The 27,322-nt window shown below is 38.5% G+C and overlaps 1 protein-coding gene across 1 annotated transcript; it reads right to left on the minus strand.

The window, feature by feature from the left end:
- Positions 1–2,416: 2,416 nt before the first annotated feature.
- ATOX1 (antioxidant 1 copper chaperone) lies at positions 2,417–26,008 on the minus strand. The gene is made up of 4 exons (XM_051978746.1): positions 25,872–26,008; positions 9,329–9,404; positions 4,341–4,511; positions 2,417–2,617 (listed from the first exon to the last, which is right to left on the minus strand). Exons 1-3 carry the CDS (start codon positions 25,875–25,877, stop codon positions 4,387–4,389), a joined length of 207 nt encoding a protein of 68 aa, XP_051834706.1. The 5' UTR covers positions 25,878–26,008; the 3' UTR covers positions 2,417–2,617; positions 4,341–4,386.
- Between the last annotated feature and the right edge of the window lie 1,314 nt (positions 26,009–27,322).

Here is a 27,322-nt window from a genome sequence, read left to right on the forward strand (position 1 = left end):
TCTGAGGATGTAGGTTCAAATCCCACTTCTGGCATTTATTATCTGTGTGATATTAAGACACAACCTCTCTGGGCCTTGGTATCTTCATCTATAAAATGAAGGGTTGAACCAGATAGCTTGTGAGCTCCCTTCCAACTCTTGATCCTATGAAAATGAGGGTATTGTTGAAGATAATATAATAGTGAATTCAGGGTAGAAGAGCCTATGTACTAAGATGAAACGATTTGGGTAAGATCTCTAGAATCTCTTCCAGTTTTAAAGTGATGCAGTTACACAATCTATTTTCTCTCTCAAGCTCAGAACTTAGATGATAACCAACCAAGCTTATGCTAGTTACAGAAATGACCATGACCCAACAAAGACCTGGTGGAAACAGAGCCAAGGGAATGTGATAAGAAACCAAACCCTTCATGAAGGGACAGATGGGGATGAGAGGCTGAGATCAATGGATCAAGCAAAACATCTTGAATAACCACCAGCTGGGGAAGTCAAGGTCAATGTCTCTTTTATCCCAGGATATCTCCTAAATGGACCAGGTACCATAGACAGCAAAGTGGAAAAATACCACCGGCTATTTGGATAATTCCCTGAAACAACTGTTCTGCAGGACCTCTGCAAACTTTTCTGGGGCTAAGGTGAAGGAGCCTGCCCCCTGGTGACCAAAAGAGGGATTATTATGGGGAAGAAAAGATGTCTTTTGTTTCATTTGCTCCCAGAATGGGACTCAAATGATAGGGAAATTATAAGGAGATAGACAGATTTCATCCCCATGTAAGGAGAATTTTCTAACAATCGAAACTATCAAACAATGGAATGAATTCCCTCAGGTGGTAACGAGCTCACCATCAACAGAAATAGTCAAGCAGAGGATGAATCATTACTTGGTAGAGAGGTTATAGGAAGGATTTCTGCTTAGATAAGGGTTACAATAGATGCTCTCTGAGTTCCTATTACAACTCTGGATTCTATGAACCTAAATGCTGAAGGCTTTAAGGTGCTTAAAAGTAAGTCAGGAGCCAAGGAAAAACTGTAATTGTTCTTTAAGGTCCAGCTGAAATCATGCTCCCAGCATAAAGTATTCCCTGACTACCTCAGCTCACAATCTCTCACTACTCAGCACTCCTAGATTTATAACTTAGGATGCTCAGTAAGTACTTATTGTTTTGGATGTTTACCTTATTTGCTTGACTATATACCTACTTTTTACCTCAAATGTTACTTAAATAAACTCAAATCAATAAGTATCTATATTATTCTTATTTCTGTGTATCTCAAATAGTAGATATTTTTCTGTCTCTATATTATAGATTATAATGTGTCTTCTATCTCCTTGTTACCCCCAGGGCCTAGAATAGTACTCTATACAGCTGGCATTTATTGTCAATTGGCTTACTTGCTTTCATAGGGATGGCTAGATTACAGACTCCCATGCATTGGCAGGAACCTCTCCTTCCCTGCTGCCTTTTACGCTGCGGATATTAAAAGGGATATATTCTCTTATATTGGGGCTCTCTTATCAGGGATATGAGAAGGCTCCTAAAGATCAGTAGTAGATTGTCACCCAAATGAGCTTGTAAAAAGATCTAGTTAAGTTCCCTGAATTGGATGGAACCATTAGGTATGAGGGCCTGAAGGAAATGTCAGAACTATCAGAAATCTATTTTGTGGGGCCAATTTTAGGGAGCCACTAGCTACTTTCAACATGACTTTGACCAGCTACTCAAACTAAGGCTGATAAATATTCCATGCAATGACAAAAATCTAACTCTCTGCCCCACTGTACATCAGTATTATGATCTGTGGTTTTTGATTTCAGAAGTAATCCTATCACTGGGTCTATACAATCAAACCCAAAGCACCACCTGATGACAGCAACTGGGCATACTGTTGGCATATTGCTGAGAAAAATGGGGGCAACTAATGGCACGGTTATTCAGCACTGACTCTGGAGTCAGAAGGGCCACATTCAAATCTGGCCTCAGATACTAGATGTGTGATGCTTGGAAAGTCATAATCCCAATAATGCCTCCAAAAAAAGGAAAGAAATGAAAAAGAAAAATTATCTGTTTCTTATTGGCTGCTGGTTGCAATGAAGCCCTTCAAACAACAATGGCAAAAATCATCTTTTCTACATTTTCCCCAAAACTCCTTGCTAAAAAACTTGCTCTTACTCCCATTGTGGAAGAAGGGGCTGCCCTGATACAGAGGCCACGCTGGTGGGGATTTGGTATCCTGGGGAAGAGGAGACTGATCTTGGATGTTCTCTCCCCTCCCTTGTTTCTGTTCCTAGCTCCCTCCCCCAGTCCTCTTCACTCACACTGTTTATTGGACAGGACTGCAGTGGCAGAGAGACTGAAACCCTATCATTTCTGTCTCTGGGTCAGCCTGTAAGGAACCAAAGATACAGAGAAGAACGTTTCCAGCAAAAACCAGCTCCGTTTTATTAGAGGGTGGCAAAGAAAGAGGGATGGTGAGCCGAAGGGCTCCCCTGGAACACTGTGGGCTCCCAGTCAGTGATGCGCTCTTTCCTCTCTTTCCTTTCCACTCCCAGGTCTCCCCTCCTTCCCACATCTGGCCAGAATGGGAGTGGATCCTGGGGAGCCTGCCACTCGGGCTCCTGCAAGCAGAGGAAGGAGAGGGAAAGTTAGGCAGGGCAGGGGCTCCCCCTGCTGTGAGCAAGGCAACATTACACCGATAGCAGAACTGAGCACTTTGCCCCTCCCACCTCCCCCAAGGAGGACGTGCTCCCGACAGTGATCCCCTCTCACCTGGATTTCTAATACAGGCACTCACTCATTAGTTCAAACAAATACTTACTGAGGGGGCGGTGTGTACAGCGCCTGGGAGAGAAGAAGGGCAGTGTACAACCCATACCTCCAAGGGATACCGCGGTAGGACCCTAGACCAGGAACTGGACATTATATATATACCTACTGTATGTAAAGTACTATGCCTACTGTATACACCTAAGCCTAGTTCTATAAAACTGCGCAAAAATCTAACCCAGTCTCTTCACCACATGCTTTTTACAAGCCCATGAGGCAGCTGCAGGCTACAGTAGATAATGTGCAAGACCCTGAAATCACTAAGACGTGATTTCAACTCTCCCCTCAGAGGCTAGCTGTGTGAATCATTTAATCTTTCTCGGTGCCTCCTCCTCCTTCTCTGTAAAATGAAGATACTAATATCTACCTGCCTTAGGGAGTTGTTATAAGATCAAATCACATACTCATCAAAGCACTTTGCAAATTTTAAAATGCTATGTAAATGTTAATGTTAATGATGATGGATAAAGATGGTGATGGCAGAACTGTCCATAACCCACAGGCAGTCATCCCACTAGCTTCAAAGAGGGTAACATTAAGCAGAAGACATAAGTCTCCAAGATGGACTTTTGTCCCTCTTTTCCAAGAAGGATGTTTTGCATGACTTCACACGTATAATCCATATCAAACTGCTTGCCTTTTCAAGGCAAGGGAGCAAAGAAGGGAGAGGAAAAAAATGGAAATCAAAATTTTAATGTTAACTTGAAAAAAATGGAAATAGATGAATATCATATTTGCCCTAATCCATGCTTCTGTCACTTCACAAGTCCTTTAGGAATTCCCTAAAACTGAGGCCCAAAGACATGAGTTTTTGTAGGATCCACAATAAATCTGTGGCGGAGCCAGGCCTAGGAGTTAGGTCCCTTGACTCCTAGGTCACTACTCTCCCCACTATGTGACATCACAAGGCTTTCTCTCAGTTGGCTGGAGTTCACTTCTTGACCTTTTCCACCTTCTGTCTCCACTCTTATCTTATTCTTATCCAGGTACACGCCCCACCATTTAGGAATGATGAGAAAGAAGCATGGATTAGGACACATCTAACACATCTTGGGGGAAAAAAAAAAAAGAAAAAAGTGCCCCTGGTAACTATATTTTCTGCTTAGTTGAATGGTAGCACTTGTTGAAAAGAATGGGAGAACTACCTATGGATTACAAAGGTCTCAAAGTTAGGAGACCAGGGTTAGGTCCACACTCCTCTAGTCACAAGCCTTTTGACCCAGAAGGAAGTCATTTGTATATCCTGAGCCTCAGTTTTCATCATCCATAAAATGTTGATAAATAACACATGCACCACTCACCTCACTGGACTATTGGGAGGAAAGTATTTTTTAAACTGTGAAGAATCATCTATTGTAAGTAGTACTGTAAGCCAAAATAAGGGGATGAAAGGGTCAGAAATAGCTCCAGAATTTTTTACTTTTGAAAGGGCTTGGGGCAAGTCTTCTTGCCCTTCTGATGGGGGGAAGGGAGAATGAGGAAGAATTGTTCCCAAAGCCCCAGGGCTTGACTGACCTGCCCACTTTGGTTCATCCGGCTGGCTAAAGGACGGAGCTTCCCACTACTTGGTCCCAAGGAAGGTGGTGGTCTTTCCCGTTTTCTTCAGAGTTTCCAGCAGTGTTTCCACATTATGCTCTGAATCGATGCACACTTTCTTGTTGGGCAGGTCGATGTCAAACTGGACCCCTGCCAAGGGGTGGGAGGGAACAACAATAATCAGAACTCCCATTTCTATAGTGCTGCACAGTTTACAAAGTACACTCTCCTTACAAATACCATATGAGGTCAGTAAGGATAATTTTATAGGTAAGGAAACTGAGGTTCAGAGAAGGAAGTGACTTGCCTGAGGTCATACATATTATACACAAAGTTGGACTAGGAGTCAGGAGACCTGGACATAGGGACCACTCTGATTACTGACTTATTGGGAGCAAGCTATTTCTCCTCTTTGGGACTTGCTTTTCTTTTTTTATAAAATGAAGGGGTTGGAAGTGATCATCTCTAATGTCTATTCCAGGTTTAATAGTCCATCATAAACTTTAGGATTCTCTAAGTGATGGAGCTCAATCCATTATTTTCCAATCTGTCTTCCAGTTCAGTGTTTTTATTCCATTTTCCTTGTGAGAATCCCATAAAGGAAGGTTTCCAACTATCTTTCTCTAGCACCTTTTAAGTCAACACTTTGTTCTTCCTTTAAGGTTGACATTCAATCTTCCTCTTCTCAACATCACTGACCTATTCTTGTGCTCCCACAGATCCTTCCAGACTGAGGGATGCCAACACTGCCCCATGGCAATTAGTTGGTACAATGGTTAGACTATGGAATTGAAATAAGAAAGATCTAAGTGTGAATTTTACTTCAGACACTTACTATCTATGTGACATGGGCAAATGTTCTCCACTTCAGTTTCCTCATCTATAAAATATGACTAAAAATAGCACCAGTCTCATATGGTTATTATGAGGATCAAAAGAAATAACATATATAAAGCACTTTGCAGACTCTGAAGTACTATGTAAATGTTAGTTATTATTATTTCTCTATTCCTTCCACCTGGTGGATGGGATCTGTTGATTCGACCTTGCCTTGGCTGCCTTGGGTTGCTGATACAAGTATGTAATTCAATTCAACATGAATTAAGAACTTGCAATGAAAAGCACTTATAGGAATCATTGGGGGCAAAAACAAAACTGGCTCTTTCCTCAAGAAGTCTACATTCCCTAAGGTGGAGGAGAGAAAAATACAATATATATACAGAGAAGTAAATTCAAAATATTTCAAAACAATTTCAAGAAGAACAGAGAGCTTAAAACTAGGACAAATCAAGAAAGGTTACATGTAGGAGGTGGCACTTTAGCAAAGAAAGGGATTCTTAATAGGCAGAGGTAGAGCAGAAATGAATTCCAGTAAGATGAAATGTCACATACAAGAATAGTTCTTATACTAAATAAACAAATAAATAAATTAATTAAATATATTATATTAAATAAAACTAGAAAAGAAGACAGGAATAATATTTATAGAGAACTTCAAATGCTAGGTGAAATATTTTGCATTTTATCTTAGAGGTAAGGTCATATCCATGTTTCAGAAGTGACAAATATAGACTGTAGAGAGGAGAAGCAAAGAAGGATTTAGCAATTGTGTGGCTAAAAGGTGATGTGGGTCTGAACAAAGGTAGAGGCTGTATGAGTGGAGAGAAGGGGATGTATGCAAAACACGATGTGGAAATAGAATTAATAAAACTGACAAAGCATGGGAGAAGTGAGAAGAAAGAGGGAAGAATCAAAAATGATTCTGAGGACATGAATTTAAGTGACTAGAAGGATGGTGAGGAAAAAATTCAAGAAATTTCTTTTGCTTCATGAGAAATAGAGGAAGTTTGGGGACAGGATAGAGGGAAAGAGAATGGGTTCTGTTTTGGATATGCTGAGTTTGAAATACTGATGGAATAGTCTGGAAATGTCAAACAGGTAGTTGGTAATTAGGAACTACATTTCAAAAGACAGACTGAAGCGGAATATAGACAGCTGGTAATCTTGTGTGTGTGTGTGGGGGGGGAAGTTGTGTGTATATGTGTGTGTGTTGAGAAGGAAGATGATGTAGATTTAAGAAGAGAAAAATGTTGGAGTAACATCATAGTTAAGTGCATTTAGGAAGAATAAAAGGATTGTAGGGCATAAATGAAGGCATAATTGCAATTAAATGCATTTGTGGTGAAAACAATATGAACAACTTTCCCTAGGAGTTTTTAGCAGGACATAAACTGTAAAAGAGAAACTGTATGGTTGAGGTAATCTAAGGCTGGGTTTTTGCAAAGCCTAACTAACAAAAGAACAAGAATACAAGGATCAACCTGTGAAAAGACAGAACAAGGATGAGAATGATAGTTGAATAAGAAAACAAGATGTGGAGGGACTGGCGGTCACTGTGAAAATGAACAATGGTTTAGGAGGAGTAAAGCAAAGGAAGAGATACAAAGATAAGAGCTTATAATTAGAGCAAAGAGTTGTGGAGTTCTAGATCAAGGAAGTTGAAGAGTTTTGTCAGAGTAAAGATGTGTGTAGCTAAGGTGGGAGGACATTACCCTATATACTGAAGTACCCAAGTAGAAGCACAGGATTTAGGATACTGTGATCCAGCTTTGGAAAAGGCTTGAGACTCACCATTAGATTGGTAGTTGGCTACTAAGGAGTTCTGCTATCCCAGCAGTAGAGGAAAAATAAAATAGTAATTAGATCCTTGTGGGCAGGGCTGAACTCACTCATCCTGGAGCCTATCTCAAGATGGTGGGGTTAATATTGCCCACCCCAAAGATACTCTGAATATGATGCAGGTTTCCAGTTCCCAAACTCTGAGTTCCTAGAAGCAAATAACTTCTACATTTTGTCTTCCCTCCCACTAGCTGTACTCCAAGTATCTTAAGGCTCTGAGGATCAAGATTTGCTCCACTTTAACCCTCCCTTTGGAGGTAGGATGCTGGAGTTCCTTTCAAAGAAGTGTTCTACTTTCTCTGGCTTCTAGAAACCAAGATCTTTTATAAAATGTTATTTTTACTCGGTTGTTTCAGTCATACCCAATTCTTCATAGCTCCTTTAGGTTTTTTTTTTTTTTTTGCAAAGGTATTAAAGTAGTCTGTTATTTTCTCCCCCGGCTTATTTTACAATGAAAAAACTGAGGCAAACAGGGTTAAATGACTTGCCCATGGTCACGCAGCTAATAAGTAACCGAGGCTAGATTTGAACTCAGGAAAATGAATCTTCCTAATTCCAGGCCCAGCATTCTACCTACTATTCCACCTAGCTAATTTCTTTCAGGATAGAAACCATGATATGCCTGAGAAGTTGCTAAAGATAGCAACTGTTAACAAAACCGAGACATTTTCAAGAGACCTCAGAGAAGTATGAAAACTAGAAGGTATGAGATCCAGGCCCCAAGTAAGAAGTACATGGTTCAAGGTCAGTCACAGATTCTTAGACCTAGAAGACATCATTTAGTTTAACATTTTTATTTTGTAAATGAAGAAACTAAACAGATTTGCCTAAGTAATGTACAGAATTAGCACAGAGCCTGGCTCCTATTGTGTGAACAGGGTGGGATACTCTCCCAAGTAGACTCCTCAGCCCTCAAGAGCTCAGGGAGAAAAAAAACAAAAAAAAAAAACAAACCCAAGTGGCTAGCTCCTTTTACCTAGCAGGTTCAAGATCTAGGATACTTTGTTTATAAAGCGTCAGGTCTTATATTCCTATCCTTATTTCTAAAATTTCTTTATGAAAAAGAGGAAAAGAAGCTTTTAGAGACCAAGATTTTGAAGCCGCTTTGAATTGCATATAATAAAATACATAGATTACAAAGGAAACCAATTATGTTGAAATAGTTTTACACACACACACACACACACACACACACACACACACACACACACACACACACACACACACTCATAGATCCCAGGTTAAGAATCCCTACTCTCCAAGTAATTCAGTCTAGCTTTTCAGAGAGCCTCCATCAGAGAGATAGCTGACTGAGTAAGGGGAGTACCTATAAACATACAATCCACACTTCAGGCCTTGTAATTAGCATCATGCTTGAATCTGATTAGTCAAGTGTCCTACTCTCTCTGGTGGTTTTCATCTCTGCCTAATGCAGAGTATGGGGATTTTCTTAAATGCCACTTGGAGCTGTACTTCACAAGTGGCAGGGTGAAATCACTAGTATATTTGTAAACATTGACACATACATATACCATCCTTTTTTTCTCAAAAACTTTTCAAATGTACATTTTACTCCTCTCCTAAAAGCTGACATCCTGAGATTAGAATTCAAGATGCTGGAATCCAGCTGTAACAAAGGGAGGGACAGACTCTCCTTCCTTCCCTTTATAATCACATATAGGCCAGCAAGGCTCCATTTTGTTCCCTAAAAGCTGGCTGAGTTACTGAAAGAACCTATAGCTTAAGCCCCTACCTAGACAGTTCAAGCCTCTATGAAAATGCTTAGAAAAAAGGAGAGCTCTATTTTTGTGTTTGTATTTCCAATGCCCACAATAATGCCTTGCACACAATCATACCTAATAAATGTTTGTTGAAATGAAAAATTGCTTAACTAATGGTTATATAACAAATGAATCAGTGAATTATTCAGAATCATCTATTTCCCCTACTAGAGATACAACTTGAAGTATTTGTCACCCTGACAATAGATTGATACTGTCATCTTTGCCTATGATAAAGGCAGCCTGGTGTGATAGAAAGGGTACTAAATGAAGCCTTAGAATTTCTGGGTTCTAATCCTTTCTTTGCCACTGTCTCATTATATGACTCTTCTCTGGATTTCAAAAGGGCTGGATGAACTGATATTATAAGTCTTGTATTCAAGAAGAAAAGGAACTCAGCTCAAAACTAAGTAGAAAAATATGACTTATTTGAAAGTGGTCTCAGCTACACTTTTATTCCCCAACCTACCCCCATTCACACTGTCCAGGCTCCTTGGTCCCACTTACCACCTAGCTTGTTGAGGACTCGGGTGACTGCATTAGCACAGCCCTCACAGGTCATGTCCACAGAGAACTCATGTTTCTGAAATCAACAAAGGAGAAAGGTTAACATAAAAAGGCCCCCAGGAGAGGCACCTCTCACCTGATCAGGTAACATATGGGAGTTAGAGAAAACCCAGCCTTGAAATTTTGTTTTTTATTTAAAGACAGTCAGCTGACGAGCATTTATTAAGCACCTACTATGTGCCAGTCACTATGTTAAGTGACAAAGACACAAAGAAAGGCAAAAGCAGTCTCTGCTTTCTAGAAGCTATTAATCCAATGGGGCAAAACATGAAAAAAATTATGTACAAAGAAGATAGTTACAAGATAAATTAGAAAAAAAATCAATAAAGCATTAAGAGAGATAAGGAAAGATGAGGTGGGTTTTGAAAGAAGCCAGAGATGAAGATGAGAAGGGAATGTCTTCAAGAAACAGTGTAAATGTCCAGAGTCAGAAAATGGATTGTATTGTGCAAGAATAGCAAAAAAGAAGGGCACTGGATAGAAGAGTTGATGGGGGCTAGTGTAGGATATAAGAAGACTGGAAAGGGGGCCAGATTGTGACTCACTCTGAATTCCAAACAGAACATCTTATACTTGATCCTAGAGGTGATGGGGAACTACTAGAGTTTAATGAGTGGGGGTATGACACAGTCAGATCTGTGCTTTAAGATAATTTTGATAATCGAGTGGAAGATAGTTTGAAGTAGGGAGAGAAATGAGAAAGATAGATCCACTAGTGGTCTATTTTAATACAAGTGTGAAGTGATGACCTGCACCAGAGTAGAGATAGAGGAGAAAAGAGGGCATATGATTAGAGATGAAATCAAAGAACTTGGCAAAAAATTGGATAGGGTATATGTGTGTGAAAGGAAGTGAAAAGTTAGGCAGCTGGGTGGCCCAGTGGATAGAGCACCAGCCCTGAAGTCAGGAGAACCTGAATTCAAATCTGGTCTCAGACACTTACCACTTCCTGGCTTTGTGGACCTGGGCAAGTCACTTAATCCCAATTGCCTCCGGGGGAAAAAAAGAAAATGAAAAGTTGAAGATGATACCTAGATTGTGAACCTGGATGACTGGAAGGATAGGCTCCTGGGGGCAGGAACTATCTTTTACCTTTGTCCATATCTTCAGTGCTAAGCACTTGTGCATGGCACATCAGAACTTAATAAATGCTTTCTGACTGGTGTCTGACAGTAGTAAGGAAGTTCTTAAAGCAGGAAGGGTTTTGAGGGAAATATAATGAATTTGGAAGTTTTTCCAAGTTGTTTGTCTTTACAACATGGCTGTTATTGTATCAATTCTCCTCCTAATTCTGCTTATTTCATTCTGTATCATTTCATACAATTCTTATGTTTCTCTGAAACTAGCCCCTTCATCATTTCCTATGGCACAAAAGTATTCTATCACTGGCACTTTTTCAGCCATTCCCCAATTGGTGGATACCGCCTTGGTTTCCAAGTCTTCACTACCACAAAAAACCTAATGAAATATTATTGAGTTGTATGAAATAATAAATGTGAGGAATTTATAGAGACAAGGTATAACTGATACAAATAAATAAAGCAGAGGAAATTGTGTGTGTGTGTGTGTATAAACACACTGTGCAGATCAGTTTAGCTGAACCATGCCACGTCAGATGGAGCTCCATGATTTGCCAGGAGATCTCTAACAAAAGCTTCATGATATTCTAGCTACATCCCTCCTATTTTTAAAACTGATATCTACCTAATAAAATTGATATATGTGACTACCATAATATAAAATAAGAAACAAAAAAATAAAGATAAATATAATGATTATTCTTGCCATTAAATAAGCAATGAGAAAATGTACTGTATATAAATTCTGTATCTATCTATATATGACTGAGGGCTGTTACTGAATAGATTAAGTGGACAAAAGCATAATGAAAGTTTTCATAAGGCTGCAAATTGTCAAAAGCTATCTCTTCCTTTTGAAGAAGGGAAAGACTATATGGTTGCATGATGTTACATATTTGATCATATGGAATTGTTAACGCAACTAGTTTTAACTATTACAAAGACTGGGTAGATGGTTTCTGATGTCCCTTTCAGCTTCATATCTTAAATTCTATAATCTCAAGGGAAAGTGAAATTCTTGGGTGGAAGAGGTGGGCACTGAGTATATTTAGAAATGATTGGGATGAAGGAGTAAAAAATTACATCAAAAATGTTTTTAAAATTCTTGGAAATTCAGTAATCATCAACAAAACAAGAAAAGCATAAAATAAGAAATAAAATCTTAAAATAAAACTCTTAGAATTAAGGATTTTTAACCTGAGGCATATATATCCTCAAAGGTTTCAAGAAAGTTTTAAATGGAGACTATTTGGTAAACAACTATATTACCTTACAGAATATACTGCAAAAGGGAAAAAACAAAACAAAACTAACAAAAAAAAACAAAAAAAAAACTGTGGACTGTGAATCTGTGATGAGGAAACATAGAAAGGGTAGGAAAGGGTGGAAATGTTAGAATGTATTTAAAATTTTTGAAAGAAACAGTTGAAGGAATAATTCCTTTTTTTTTTTCTTTTTTGGCAAGGCAATTGGGATTAAGTGACTTGCCCAGGGTCACATAGATAGGAAATGTTATGTGTCTGAGGCTGGATTTAAACTCAAGTCCTCCTGACTCCAGGGCTAATTCCTGGCTAAATCCCAGGAATAATTCCTAATGATGACAACCAAATAAATGAAATTTTAACATCTTGTTTAATATAAAAGAAACCCTTTTCATGTTGACCTAGAAAAAAATTTCCAAAAACCATATAGCTGAAAGATGAATATAAACTGAATTCCAAAGAACCAAAGACTCTGAAATGATTTACAATGAAGTTACAAGGTTTTTGACATTTTGAAGAAGCCTACCTCAAGCGCACCTTAATGAGCACCAAATGTGATAATATTTAACAACTTTATGTTACTAAAAATGTGTACCGAGTGCAATTTATGAAAAATTCATCTATTTTACTTCTTATTCCATATGTATGGTAAAATCTAGAATTTATTTTCTTTCATAATGAATAGGGACAGTAATGGGTAAGCAGGCAGAAAGGCAACATGCATTATTAAGTACTTCATATGTGCCACCATTGTGCTATGTGCTTGGGATAAAAACACAAGCAGCCAATCCCTTCTCTCAAATTTACATTCTAATGGGAAAAATAATACATAAAGGAAAGATGAAGAGGGGATAAAGAAGGTGGGAAGGAGAAGGTATCCATGAGAGTATAGTGGTAAAATCAAAGTCAAAAGCAAGGCTGGAAGGGAATGAAGATTAGGGCTTTTTTTCAAAATGAAGGCTCCAAAAGAAACTTACAGGAAATGGGGGACTAGCAGGATAGAGGGATATTCCAGAGTGAGAAGAAAGGTGTGAAAGTCAAGATGTATGGGAACTGAAAAAACTGGGGAGCCCTACCGAAATGAATTATCAAATAATAATCAGTCACCAAGTCACCAAATTACAGTGGTTGTTTTTATTTGCTTCATCTTTACCATAAAACATCATGATTACTTCAATCACTCACCAATAATTAGACATTTAGGTTGCTTCCTTTTTTCTTTTGGTCTTATGTCTAGGTCAGCTATGATTTATATAGATAGCTTTTTATTTTTATGATTTTGGGGGAATCCCAATTCTTTTTTGTAATATGTAATGAAATCAAAGTGTCCAATGTACAACATGGGCATTTAAAAAATTGTCCAATCTGCAAGAAAAATCACTGAGGCAGAACTCTAAGCTAATGGCACTTTATTAAAGGATTCATGATCCTCTCTAATGAGATAGACTCCAGATCTTGCTCACAATCTGAGATGCCCCCTTCCTCCAGAGCTTTAGTTTTATAGTGCTTGATACACAGACAATATAGGTAGAGCAGGCCAAAAATGGAGAGATTGACTGGTAGATAGACTTGTCCTTGACTCTTCAGGAGGGTCTACAAAAATATAGAATCCCATTTTTAGACAAACAGGCTAGTGAGCAGACCTTAACAGATCTATCTTGATATTCCAGGAGATCCTACCAAGCCACTTATGAGGCTGTGCTGATGAATGGATGTCAAAATATTTACATGGGCCAACAGGCAAGTAAGACAGACTGAAGTCCAGCAACCAGGCTCATCCATTGGTTATATATTCACAGTTATCTCCCCTTGTTGGGCAATAAAGGGATGACAAGGACGCAAAAACAGCTGGGGGACTTTCCATGTAATTCAGTCCCCTATCAAAATGGTTTTTATCACCAAAGAAAAGAAAAACAAGGGTAGAAATCTTTTAGTTAGCTTTCTATGATTAAGCAAGGAAACTTATAATCTTCAATTCATAGCAATTAGGCCTACTATCAGAATTTACAATCATCACCTTTATGGAGTCATATCAAACTGATTAATACTTATTGGAATAAAATAGGGGTCTAATAAATCATCTATCACTTATAGTCAATAATGTGTTTCTTATTACTAACTGTACTAATGCTCTCCAAAATGTCTGCAGAATTGATAAGTGACACAATTAATAGAATAAAAATACTATTTTATCTTGAAGAACTTCCTAAGGCTTTCTGGTTAAGGAGTAGGCATCTTGTCCTGAATTCAGCAGATGATTATTATCTGTTCCACAGAATTCAGGACTAGTCTTCCAGGTTGACAGAAAACAAGGGAGAGGAAGTAAAGAACTATTGTCTGATTAGAAAAATTTCTCCAGAGTGTCTGCCAAGGGGTACAATTCATCAATCAACCAACAAGATACTAAACACCTATCATGTACCATGTACATGAGGACATAAATACAAAGAATGAAACAATCCCAATTCTCCAGTGAAAGAATCTAATGGAAAAGACAACTAATACATATAAAATGTATGTAGTACAAATATAAATCTAATAAATACACACCTTTAACTAGTGGTTAAATGGAGGGCACTATTGGTTGGAGATGGAGGTAAGTGAGCTGTATCTTAAAATGGAAAAGAGGGCCTCTAGAAAATAGAAGGAGGGAACACATTTCCAGGTAGGTTTCAGGATCAGAGCAAAAGCATATGTAAAGGAGACAAGAGTGTTATGAATGAGAAATACAGAGGACAGTTTTGGCTGGGTTGAGTGAGTGAGAGGGGAGTAATGTCTAATAAGGTTGGAAAGTCAGGGTGGACTTTACCTAAAAAGCTAAACACAGGAGTTTATATGTTATCTTACAAGCACTAGGAAGCTACTGAAGTTGATTAAGTAAGAGAGTCACATGGTCAAATTTTCAATCTAGGATAATTACTCTGGCAGGAGTGTATAGAATGAAGTGAAGAGAGACTTGAAGCAGGAAGACTAATTAAGAGCCTATTATAATAATCAAGGTGAGAACTTATAAAGGTTTAAACTAAAGTGGAAGTGGTAGCTGTATTAAGTAGAGGAAAAAAGGTTAGATATGACAGATGTTATAAAGATAGAAACGGAAAGATTTGTCAACTGATTGGGTATTGTGGAATGAGGGACAGAGAGGAATTAAGAATAATGCTGAGAAATTGGAAAATGAATGACAAACAACAATAACAACAGAAACAGGACAATTTGGAAGAAGAAAGGACTTAAGATTAGAATTCCTAAATTGATGTCCTTGAACTTATTTATTTTTAAATTCTGGTAACTATTTTAAACTGGTTTATTTTATAATCCTATGTTATATTATGCATTCAAAAACATTCTGTGAAGGAGTATACAAGTTTTGTGGTTTTTAAAAAAAAAAAATCAAACTACCAAAGGAGTTTGTGAACAAAAAGATGAAGAACTTCCAATATAGGAGAAAAGATCATCAGTTCAGTTTTAAACAGATTGAGCTTAAGATGTCTATGGTACATATTTTTTTGAAATATCCTATAGGCAGCTGGTGAACTAGGGCTGAAACTTCAGAGAGAGACTAGGATATGACATATAAATCTGAGAGGTATCTATATTGAGAAAATAGTTAAATCCATGGGAACTTATTAGGGTCCCAAGAGAAAAAAAAAAGAAGAAGAAAAGAAGAGAGTACAGATTAGAATTTTGGGAAAAATCTCAATTTACAAGATATGATAAATCAACAAAGAAAACTGAGGTCAGTCAGGTAGGAATTCACCAGAAGAGAGAATTTTCCTAAACTGGGAGAAGAAAGAGTATTTAGGAAAGAGAACATGGCCAACAGTGTCAAATTCAACAGACCAATTGAAAAGGTTTAGGATGGAAAAAGGACCACCAGATGTAGGAATTAAGGGTTTACAGGTTAATTCTAGAGAGAGCAATATCAGCTGAATGATGAAGTCAAAAGCCAAATTTCAAAGGGATGAAGAGTAAGTGAAAAGTAAAGGTAATATATAACGGCAGATTTTCCCACTATCCATTCTTTTTCTGGAGCAAGGTAAGATCTAATTTACTTACTGGTTTACAAATCATAAATAGCTGGTCAAGTAGAGACTACATAAAACATATATGTGAGACATACTCTGTTTCACTGTGCTTCACAGATATTGATTTTTTAAAAACAAATTTAAAAGGTTTGTGACAACCCTGCATCAATGTGGCAACCAGTCTACTGGCGCCATTTTTCCAATAGTATGTCCTCACATTGTATCTATTGTCACATTTAGATGATTCTTGTAAGATCTCAAACTTTTTCATTATTAAATCTGTTATGGTGATCTGTGACCAATGATCTGTTGTTACTACTGTAATTGTTTTGGGAAACCATAAACTGTGCCCATATAAGACAATGAACTTAATTGATAAATGTTGTATGTGTTCTGACTGGTCCATTGAATAACTCGATTATCTCTCCTTCATCTCAGGTCTTTCTATTTTATGAGACACAACAATAATGAAATGAGCCCAATCAATAATCCTAAAATAGCCTCTAAGTATTCACGTGAACAACTCAACGAGTGAAGCAAACTTCATTCTTATCTTATTTTAAGAAATTAATTTAAGAAATTGCCACAATTCCCACTTTGCAAAAGCTAATGGTAAGTGAAATCATCTTTGTAAAAGTTTTTGTACATTTTGTGTGTGTGTGTGTGTGTGTGTGTGTGTGTGTGTGTGTGTGTGTATGCTTCTACCACAGGGTAGGATTCCCCCACCTGCTATGGTGAGCATGCCAGAGTTAGCAGAAAATTTTAGGGCACCCTTTCTAGCCCCTTCCTCATGACAGGAGGTCATTATAAAGACTGCTCAGATACCCAAGGGGCTACTGAATCCCTTCAGTCCAGTGAGATGACCCTATGATCTAGTCTACTCAGTTGCAGGATTGTGACTACAGCTCCCAGTATATCTGCACCTGCTGCTTCATTACTTACCAGTTACCACAAGACTCTGAGGTAGATAAAAATGGTAAAATGATATGGATAATATCTTTTGACTTGAAAATAAATTGGAATTAATAGAGGCAGAGTTGTGCAAAGTCTTCAGTCTCATTCTCTCTTCCAGAGTCATCAAAATCCAGTGACAAGAAAAAAATCAAGATGATTGATGATAGCTCAGAATGCAATGGAAGACCTTGGTATCTTTGATGTTTGACCAAATTCTAAGAACTCATAGCATCTGCTTCAGCCACTTTCATAGTCTTTGGGACAAATTGTTTTCATCTATTCATTATACAGGGAGATGTCTTTACATGGTTGGAATAGATAACCCCCTTTCCCTTCCCCCCTCCCCAATTAACTGATGAGTTTGAGGCCCATTGGTTGCCCTTAACCTGGTTTAGCTATCTGCCAAAATACTTTACCAAGATGTGGCTGCTATGCATGCTATAGTTTCTTTTCTTTTTTGGTGAGGCGATTGGGGTTAAGTGACTTGCCCAGGGTTACACAGCCAAGAAGTATTAAATGTTTGAGATCAGATTTAAACTCAGTTCCTCCTGACTTCAGGGATGGTGCTCTATCTACTCCATCACCTAGCTGCCCCCATGCTATAGTTTCTTGAAGTCACAAGTGATAGTAAGGTAATTGGTGGAAGATAGCTTTGAAAAGGGCAGGCAGCCCTCACACTAGAGGTACTAATCTTCCCTCAACATTCATATACCCCACAACTACTCCCAATCTTGATAACAACTATCAACACGGAGGCAAGACCCTTTATCAGGAAAAAGATTATTACACCCTTTCTAATTAAAGACCTAAGCTAATCTCTTTTGCCTAAGAAAAATGGGCCAACATGCTGGGGCCAACCCTAGCAACAAAATATTTGCTTATTCTAATTCATTCATTCAACAAAATTTTATTTGATACCTACTATGTATGCTGGTGATTTAAAGATAAAAAGCCTTTCTGTCCTAAAAGAGCTTATTAAAATTTAATCTGCCAACCATTCTGGAGAGCAATCTGGAACTATGCTCAAAGAGCTATCAAACTTGCAGCAAACCCTTTGACTCAGCAGTGTTTCTACTGGGTCTGTAAACTGGAGATAATAAAAAATGGAAAACGACCCACATGTGCAAAAATGTTTCTAGCAGCTCTTTTTTGTAGTGGCAAAGAACTGGAAACTGAGTGGATGCCCATCAATTGGAAAATGGTTAAATAAGTTATGGCATATGAATGTTAGAGAATATTAATGTTCTATAAGAAATGATCAACAGGATTATTTCAGAAAGGCCTAGAGAGACTTGCATGAACTGTTGCTAAATGAAGTGAGTAGAACTAAGAAATCATTGTACACACCAATAACATGTAATCAATTCTAATGGATGTGGCTCTTTTCAACAATGAGGTGATTCAGGCCAAGTCCAATAGATTTGTGACGTAAGGCAGCATCTGCAGCCAGAAGGAAGACTGTGGATCACATGTTTTGTTTTGTTTTTTAACCTTTTTTGTTGTTTGCGTGCTTTGTTTTTTTTTTCCTCTTTTTTTGATCTGATTTTTCTTGTGCAGCATGATAAATATGGAAATATATATAGAAGAACTGTACATGTTTAACATATTGGATTACTTGCTGTATATGGGGTGAATATATTTTGAAAATAAAAAGCTATTATTCACTTAAAAATAAAAAAGTTATCAAAAATATAATCCAAAGGATAGATTAAAAACATGTACACAGATTTTAAAAAAAGACTAAGTTATGAGAATGTAAAGGATAGAGGGAACTCAAAAGATATCAGTCAATCAGGATTTGTTAAGCATCTACTATGTGTAAAACTCTGGGGTAAATGCTGGGGCTACAAAGACAAAAGTGAAACAAATCCTACTCTTGAAAAACTCACCATCTAGCCGAGTATATGTGTGAGTGTGAGAGTGTGTGTGTGTGTGTGTGCGCGCGCATGCACACAAAGGCTTCATGTACAGTAGAAGCACTTGAGCTGAACTATGAAGGAAATTTGGGATACTAAAAGGAAGAAGTGAAGGAGTGTATTTCAGTCATGAGAGATAGCCCAGAGATGGAAGAGGAAGGAAAAGGAATAAGCTTTTACATGCTACCTATTCTATGCCAAGCATTGTACTACGCATTTTAAAATATTATCTCATTTGATCCTCACAACAACCTGGGGGAATAGGTCCTGTCATTCCCATTCTAGAGATGAAGAAACTGATGCACAGAGGTCTACCCTAAATGCACTTTCTCAAGGTCATACAACAAAATTTAGTATAAATTGTAAAAAGCTTTAAATATTAACTTGAGGAGTTTGGCAAAATTCTTACATATAAATTCTTATATACAAATATATTAATCATTTCAGCTTCTCTCAATCACCTTCCCTTCATTCCTCCCTTTCACTCATCTCACAAGTGGAATTAGTCATTGAATCTTGTTGATTTTATCTCTCTAATTTCTTTTCTTCAACTCATACATCCACCACCTAGTCCATTTTCTCATTATGATCACCCAGATTATTTCATCAGCCTTCTAACTGGAGTTCCTATCAGCTAGTTAGGTAGCACAATGAAATTAAGAAGACTACTTCCAGAGTTCAAATCTAGTTTTAGACACTTACGCTGGGCAAGTCAGTGTCTGCCTCAGTTTCCTCATTCTATAAATGAGCTGGAGATGGAAATGATGAACCACTCCAATATATTTGAAAAGAAAACCTGAAATGGGATCATGAAGAGTTGGACATGACTGAAAAATGACTCAACAACAAAATTGGTCTCCCTGTCTCTAGTCTCTTCTCACTTCAGTAAATCTTCTACACACATAGACACAAGTGATTTTCCTAAAGCATAGGTCTAATCATGTTACTTTCCTCTAAATAAACTGAAGTTCTTTTTTTTCTAAGATAAAATATAAACTCCTTTGGCATTAAAGTTCTTTATGATCCAATTCTTTTCTATGTCTCTAATTTCCCTGTTATTCCCCCATGCCCTATATGACACTATTGTTCTCCATATTCACCTCCACCTTGATGTTCGCACACTTAGCACACCACCTTTCATCTCTATGGCCTTGTCCTGGCTGGTGGACCCCAGACCTGGAATGCTTTCCTTCATGGATTCCTTCAAGATAACATTCTACAGGAAGCCTTTCTAAATTTCTTTAGCTGCCAAAACCTTTCTATAAAAAGTTATCTTGTGTCTGCTTTGTATATGCTGTTTCTCTTAGTAGAATGTAAACTCCTTGAGGACAGAATTTTTTTCTGTATCACTAGCACACAGGATAGTATTTGCCACATAATAGGCTATTAATGCATGCTTCTTGATTGATTTTAATAAATCACAACATATAGTAAATGCTTGAAAATATTTGCTGAATGAATATATCTATCTTTGATCTTTGTATAGATCAGTGATTCTCAGTGTATGATATGGGGAACTCTGGAGATCCTAAGACTCTTTCTTTCAGAATGTCTTAAAGGTTAAACCTATTTTCATAAGAATACTAAGATAGTTTAATTTCCAATATGGTAAACCTCCTGGGGATCCTCATTTTTTTTTTTAAATTACAGCTTTTTATTTTCAAAATATATATGTGAAGACCGAGTTAGCACCCTGGATACCTTAGAATCAGCCAGAGTCAGGATAAGCTAAAGTCTTTGGTCTTTATTTTTGGTCTTTAAGGATAGAAATAAACAGGATGGATGCAGGACCTTCCTTCTCTTCCTCTACCGCCAAAGTGACTCTGGCTTGTCTTATCCAGCCCCTAATCCTTCCCACAATTCTCTGTGTACACCAAAAGATTGAACCAGCACAGAATAGTGGGAAGAGCCTTTCCAAGGATATGCTAATAGAACATTGTCCAATTAGTAGTTAGCCTTAAGTCCTCGGTTGTCAGTCCTCAGTGCATCAACTCCAAGTTTCAGCCCTTTACATATATACAGGGATAATTTTCGACATTTACCCCTACAAAATCATGTGTTCTAATTTTTTATCTCCCTTCCCTCCCACACCCTCCCCCAGTTTTTAAGAGTGTAAAAAGATTCTGAGACCAAAAAATTTGAGAACCACTAGTCTACATCAGAAACGTCACTCACTCATGTGTGGCCCGTAACACTTCCTAGTAGAGCCTGAACAATATTAAAATGTAATTGGGAAATATTTAATAAAATAATAAAAATACAATCAAATGTAAATAACATTAATACACAGTTCTCTAAATCAATATGCTCTCACAAGGATCCTTATAGATAGTTTTGTGGTCTTGTTTCTATATGAGCTTAACATTCTTGATCTACATAACTCCTAAAAACCAGTCTTTTCTCTCTTCAATGTTGCAGAAAAAAATTTAAAAAAATTTTTTATTAAAGCTTTTTATCTTCAAAACATATTTATGGATAATTTTCAACATCCACCCTTGCAAAACCTTGTGTTCCCTTCTCCCTACTCCCTCCCCTAGATGTAAAGTAATACAATATATGTTAAACATTTCAGAAAATATGTAATGAATACTCATTATAGTTATTGTCTAAAACTTGTCCCTAAGTCTTCTTTCTTTAGGAAAGCATTGGAATGATCGCTGTATATCAATTATAAGATACATTCAGCAAATGTTTTATTCAGTTTACATAGAATCTTAGAATTGGAAAGGCCTTTCTTAAATATTACTTATAATAACAGAAAAATAACATTTGGATGTTCTATTAAGTAGAAAATTTAAGTAAAAGTACATTCACACTATAATCTACTTTTCAGACTTAGAAATAATAAGAAAGCAGATCTTGGCTCAATATAAAGAATAGCTAACAACCAGATGGAGCCCTACTATAAATGAGTTCGTTTCCATGTAGAGTGAACCTCCACTCGTGGGAAACTTAAAACATAAGCAAAGGGATCCCTTTTCAGGGAGGCTGTAGATGGAAGAATGGATTCAAATATTAGATGATCTTTAAGATTCCTTCCAGTTTGGGAATTTTATGTTCTCTGTGAGAGAAAGGAGGGGACAGAATCATTCCAAACCCATACCCTGCTTAGACTAGAGATGAGGGTTATCTTGTGTTCAGTGAGTATCATCATGACAAGTAGGTCATAAGGCTCAAGAGAATAATAAACACAGCTAACATTAATACAGTGCTTACTATATGCCAAGCTATGGTGTTCTTCTTCTTTAATATAATGGTTCTCTCTGGGAGAGAGCAGGTTTTCATGGCGAGGTTTTCTGGAGGCAGCCTTAGTTTCAGTTGAAAGTAATAATCACTCCAAATGCAGCCAGGTGTTAAAAGTTCAGATCTTTTATTGCTTCCTCCAAAATAGCCCGGTTAGTTTTCTTGGTGGCCTATCTCTCTGCTTGGTTCCAAGAGCTCCCTCCGAATGTCTCCAAATCCAAAGGCTTGTCCTTCAGCCTCCAGCCAGCCAGGTGGAAAATGCAATGAATCTCTCTTGCCTCCTAGAGAGAGCTTCTGGCTCTCAATCTCCCAGAATGCTCTGTGTCTGTCCCAGAGTGCTCCTCTCCAACCCTTGTCAATGTTCCGAAGTAAAACTCCTGGCTCTAGCTCAACTCCGACTCGCGGCTTCTTCTGAACTGAATTCTCTCCACTCTGAAAACTCCCTTGACTGGCTCACTGAAGCTCTATTTATGCTCCTTCGAGAGAGAGGGATTGTGGGATAGGAGAGAATGGGATTATGGGTTTCTCCCAGAGTGCTCTCTGGCCCCAAGAGCTTCAAGGGAGGTGTGAATTCGGATATCTCATACAAAACCCTGAAATTTTGCAAATGTGTCAACTCCAATGAGTACTTAAATATATTAGTGAGCTAGAGGATTTGCTAAGTACCATGCTAAATTAGCACTTTGTAAAGATTCCAACACCAGGCATTGTGTTTATGCACTTTACAATGATCATCTTCAACATATTATCTGATATTTACATAGCACTTAACTATATATCAGCCATGGTGCTAAGAGCTTAACAAGTAATATCTAGTTATTAAAAAGGAATAATAATAGCTAACATTTATGTAGTGCTTATTATATGCCAGACATGGTGTAAGTACTTTACAATTATTATTTTAGCAATAATTATAAAAACCTAACAGTTATATCTCTTATTACTGTGCCACTGCTAAGTACTTAACAATTATCTTCTTAATAATAATAACTAACATTTATATAGAACTTACGATTTGCTAGGTACTGTGCTTAGTACTTTACAATTATTATCTCATTTGAGCCTCATACAATAATGTTTGAGAGATAAGTGTTATTATCCCCATTTTATATACTGGGAAACTGAGGCAAACAGAGGTTAACTGACTTGCCCAGGATTATACAGCTAATAAGTATTTGAGGCCATTTTTGAAGTCAGATCTTCTTGGTTCCCAGCCTAGTATTCTGTCCACTATGCCATCTAACTGCCCACTTTGCAAACTTTAAGCTACTTAAGGATATCACATATACTTTAATCATATTAGCTATGATTACTATTATTGATCACAAATGCTTTCTTCTAACCTGACATATATCTTTCCCCATCCCCTTCTCTCTTTAGTAGAATTGTATACAGGCAAAAACTACCAGGACAGGAAGAGCAATGAACAAGGAGTCAGGTGATTGTTGTTTTAAATCCTGGTTCTGCCACTGATCCATTAGAAAAATCACTTCCTTTCTCTGGGCTTCAATTTCCTCCTTTGCAAAGTGAAAAGGTTGGTTGAAATGATGTCTCAAGTCTTTTTCAGTGCTACCTATATGTTTTATACTCCAATATTTCTTTTCCAGCCTTGTTTAATAGAATGCATCTTTCACATAAGAACAGCTAGCATTTAGACAGTGCTTTAAATTTACAAAATGCTTTATCTATATAAACTCATTTGGTAAATGACACATGGCAGTTCATTTAAAAATATGAAGACTGTAGTCATGCCTACCCCTCTCAGTCTCCGTTTCTTTAAAACTTCAGTTCTTTCAAAATATCTTACCCAATACAATTTTGAATTGTAATTTTGTAATTGAAGTAATTTTTGAATTACTTCGCCATCCTGGTCATCCAGCTCTTGTAAATGTCTTACTAAGCCTACTTAAGAAGGCTGTCCAGAAATTAATCTAATATACACCAAGACCAAAAGCCACTGCTTATGGAAGACAGGACCGGAGAAGAGGAAAGGAGTCAATTCTAGGCTCTTCTTAAGGGCCAATACAGCACTGGGTGGGTCTATGCCTGTCCCAAGGAGATTAACACCAATGGGAACAGAAATATAATGCTCTCTGTTTTCTTTGATTCGGGGGGAGGGGGAGGGGGCTAATCTAGGTGAGGAGGAAATGGTTCTCCTTTCACAGTGCTTCTGAAATAGGAGAGCTGATGGGGCCAGTTCTTCAGCCAGAGAGCTATGCCTCTTTTGTTTGTTTTCTCCCAGAAGCCCCACTTAAATAGCTTGGATTTAAGAGATAAACACCTGGGATAGACAAAGGTCTTCTTGGAGTACTTCCAAATTGCTCAATAACTCTCCAAAGACAGGCTGCTAGGATACAGAAAGTCTGAAGAACATCACCTGACACAGATTACCTACTGTGGGCAGAACACTGTCTCAGGCACTTTCCTGAGGAACCAGATATAAAATAATAATGAGAACTAATCATTTTCCCCTCTTCTGTGAGATATGCAAATATTATTTTGGATAGAACTTATTTCTTTGAGGAATTCTTTTTATTAATTCAGGTTAGTGCCTGATCTACAATTTACAATCTTATTTAATAAGTTAAGAAAGGAAGCAGTTAAGTAACCCATCCAGGGATATACAGTTAGTATATATATATTAGAGTAGTCTCTTGAACCCAGATCTTCATGACTTTAAGGATATATTGTGCCAGGTTGACTTCAGTACAAGTATTGTTAATTCTTTTTGACAGATGAGAAAACAAAGGATCAATTATTTTCAAGGTCACACCCTTGAGCAAGTATAGAAGACAGAGCTCAAACTTAGGTCTTTTTATTACCTGTAGGTTGTCCCCTAAAATGCCAAAACCATCTCTGAATGTATCTTTTAAATTAACTCTCTTGATTATTTTTTTCCTGGCCCTTCAACTTAAACAAGGTTATCTTTCTGTACAGATAAGATGAATAGAATGAGTCTTCGGGGTCAGGAGATCTGTTGTTCTAGTCCAACCTCTGCCACTAAGCAACATAAATTAATGTTCATTTAACACCCACCTCTGAGCCTTACTTTTCCTCATTTAGTAAAATGAGAAAAAACTGAGAAAATATATTGAAAAGTTAAAACTTTATACAGATGCATAGTATTATGAGCTCTGTTTCTAGGCTAGGAAATCTTTCCAGACCCTAGTAATAAAGAGAAATGGACAATCTCCCATAAAGTGGCAGAAGAGCAGTATGAGGAACCCTGTAGGTAATGCAGGGGCCTAATCTTTTCAAAAAGAAAAAAAAAGAAAAAAGAAACAAAGAAAAAAGCCAGAGATAATACAGACATACCACAGTCAAACTCATGCATTCATCTATATCAAATAAAGTAATATTTGTAAAAGCATTTATCCCAGTGCCTGGGTACATAGAAGCATTTAATAAAATAAATAAAAAAATTATTTAATAAATTAATAAATTTAATAAAAGGTCTCCCCTGTCCAGAACCACCTCCATCATGCTCCTTTTATAACCTCTACATATTTTCTGAAGTTTCTGGACTAGGGTTCAGGGATCCCAGCTGGCTAGAAGGTACGGATAGCACAGGGGCGCCAGGGTTTGAAAGTCCTGAATTGGAAGAGCCCAGAGGGCTGCAAACCCAAGTTCTGGAGAGAGCAAAGGCTAGGTTGGAATTAAGAGGACTCCTCTCGAATTTTCCCATAGGTGACCTGGGTGTGGCAGGATTAAAGGACGTAGAAGCCTCGGGAAGAAAAACCGAGTTCTTTCACAGGTCCTCTTCTCGCAGCCCTTTGAACCCCGGCCTCTTTAAACCCTTGGGCAGATGGGCAGTAGGGAAGCTGGCGGCGCAAGGATCGGGTGCGGGGGAGGGAGCCGGGGCTGAGGTCGGGGTAGGGAGATGGGCAGGCGGCGAGGTATGTGATGGACCCGGCTGAGCCCGTTTTCACTGCCAGGAGCCGCAGAGGTTCCCTGACCGAGGTGATCCTGAACAAAGAAAAGCTGCACAGAAAGGCACGACTTACCGGCATGACGGCGGAGGCTGCGGCTGCGGTACGCGGGAGGCTAGAGGCTACAGGCTGAGGACTCCTGGTACTGCAGAGTCAGGGACGCTTCCGGGTGCCCTGCCACGCGGGCTTTAAGCCCTGCCCCTGCCCCCGCCCGGGGCTGGGCCGCCGCGGCCTTCCCCGGTGCAGGGCGCGGGGAGGAGCTGCAGCGGGAGGGCGGTGCTTCTTCAGTGGGCGGCACCGGGCGTCAGAAGCTGCGGGCCGTGATGCGGCAGATTCAGAAGCAGGCAATGAAGCAGATGGATTCTCTGCGTGTGCAGAGATACCCAGAGATCCCAGGGCAGGCAATAAGACAGACAAGAAACTGAGGAGCAGAGGCAGGAGCAGATACAGACACAAGCTACAAAGACAGGCAGGTACACAGAGGCAGACATCCCCTCCATCAGCCTTCGCATCCTTTCTGCTGCCACTGACAACAAAGATGCCTCCCCAGCAAGCCCCTCTTCTACTCTCTAGCTGCCATTATCAAAGAGCCCCCAGGGAAAAGAGGAAAACACTAATAAGCTTAATGCTGCTCATAATGTAAGAGCTTAATAAATGTCTGTTAACTGACTGGCACAGTATTGCTCCTCCATCTTGACAGACTCTTGGCTTTAGGCTTGGCCCCACCCAAATCCTTTCAAAAAATGGATCTGAAGAACATACCCCAGAACCTACTGCCATTAGGGAAAGAAATACCTACTCTGACTTGGTACATCAAAAAGTTCTGAGAAAGCAGTCCTGCTTCCATCCTGCAAGTGCTCAGTAATGTTACTTAATTCCATTCGTTGATTCAGTAAATGTGGATTACATTTATTCGTTCCTTACTCTGTATTAAGTATTGTGTCAGTGGGAGGAGGGGAGTGTTGAGGACCAGTCCTAAATTCGAAACCCAGAAAGCCTGTGAAGAGTTAAAGGGATCTATATCATACAGGGACTGATGAGTTCTCCGAAAGCCCCCACAGCTATGAATCACAACACACTCGAAGGAATTGTAAATCAGCCAGAGGCAGGTGTTGCTTGTGAATTGGGAATGAAATAAATCTGAGGCAAGAAGAGAGGAAAGAGGCCAGAGAATGCAACTGCTTGTCATCTTATATCATTAACATCCTCTCACATGAAAGGATCTATCTGAAGGGAATTAGATCCCCAACAGCCTAGACTAGCTGGTGGCTCCTATAACAAGGGAGGAGTTATAAAGTTAAAAATGAAATAGTCCTTGTTCTCAAGGAGCTTATGTTCTACTGACAGAAGTAACAGATACATAAATACAAAAAATATACAAAATAATTGTGGGAGTTACTGGCAACTGAGGCTGGGGATGGGGATAGGTATGGAGCAGAACGGACCTCATGTAGGAAACCACTGAAGCAGAGTTTTAGGGGAAGCTAGAGGTTCTTCAAGGCAGAGGTGAGGTGGGAATGTAATCT

This window comes from Antechinus flavipes, chromosome 2, assembly GCF_016432865.1.
Source record: "Antechinus flavipes isolate AdamAnt ecotype Samford, QLD, Australia chromosome 2, AdamAnt_v2, whole genome shotgun sequence".
NCBI classification, from domain to species: Eukaryota; Metazoa; Chordata; class Mammalia; order Dasyuromorphia; family Dasyuridae; genus Antechinus; species Antechinus flavipes.

What these genes read in the sequence shown, in the direction of transcription:
- ATOX1 (XM_051978746.1), bottom strand. An exon ending in AGTCCTCAACAAGCTAGGTG is followed by an intron (nt 4,512 to 9,328) that starts GTAAGTGGGACC and finishes ACCCCTTGGCAG; the next exon opens with GGGTCCAGTTTGACATCGAC.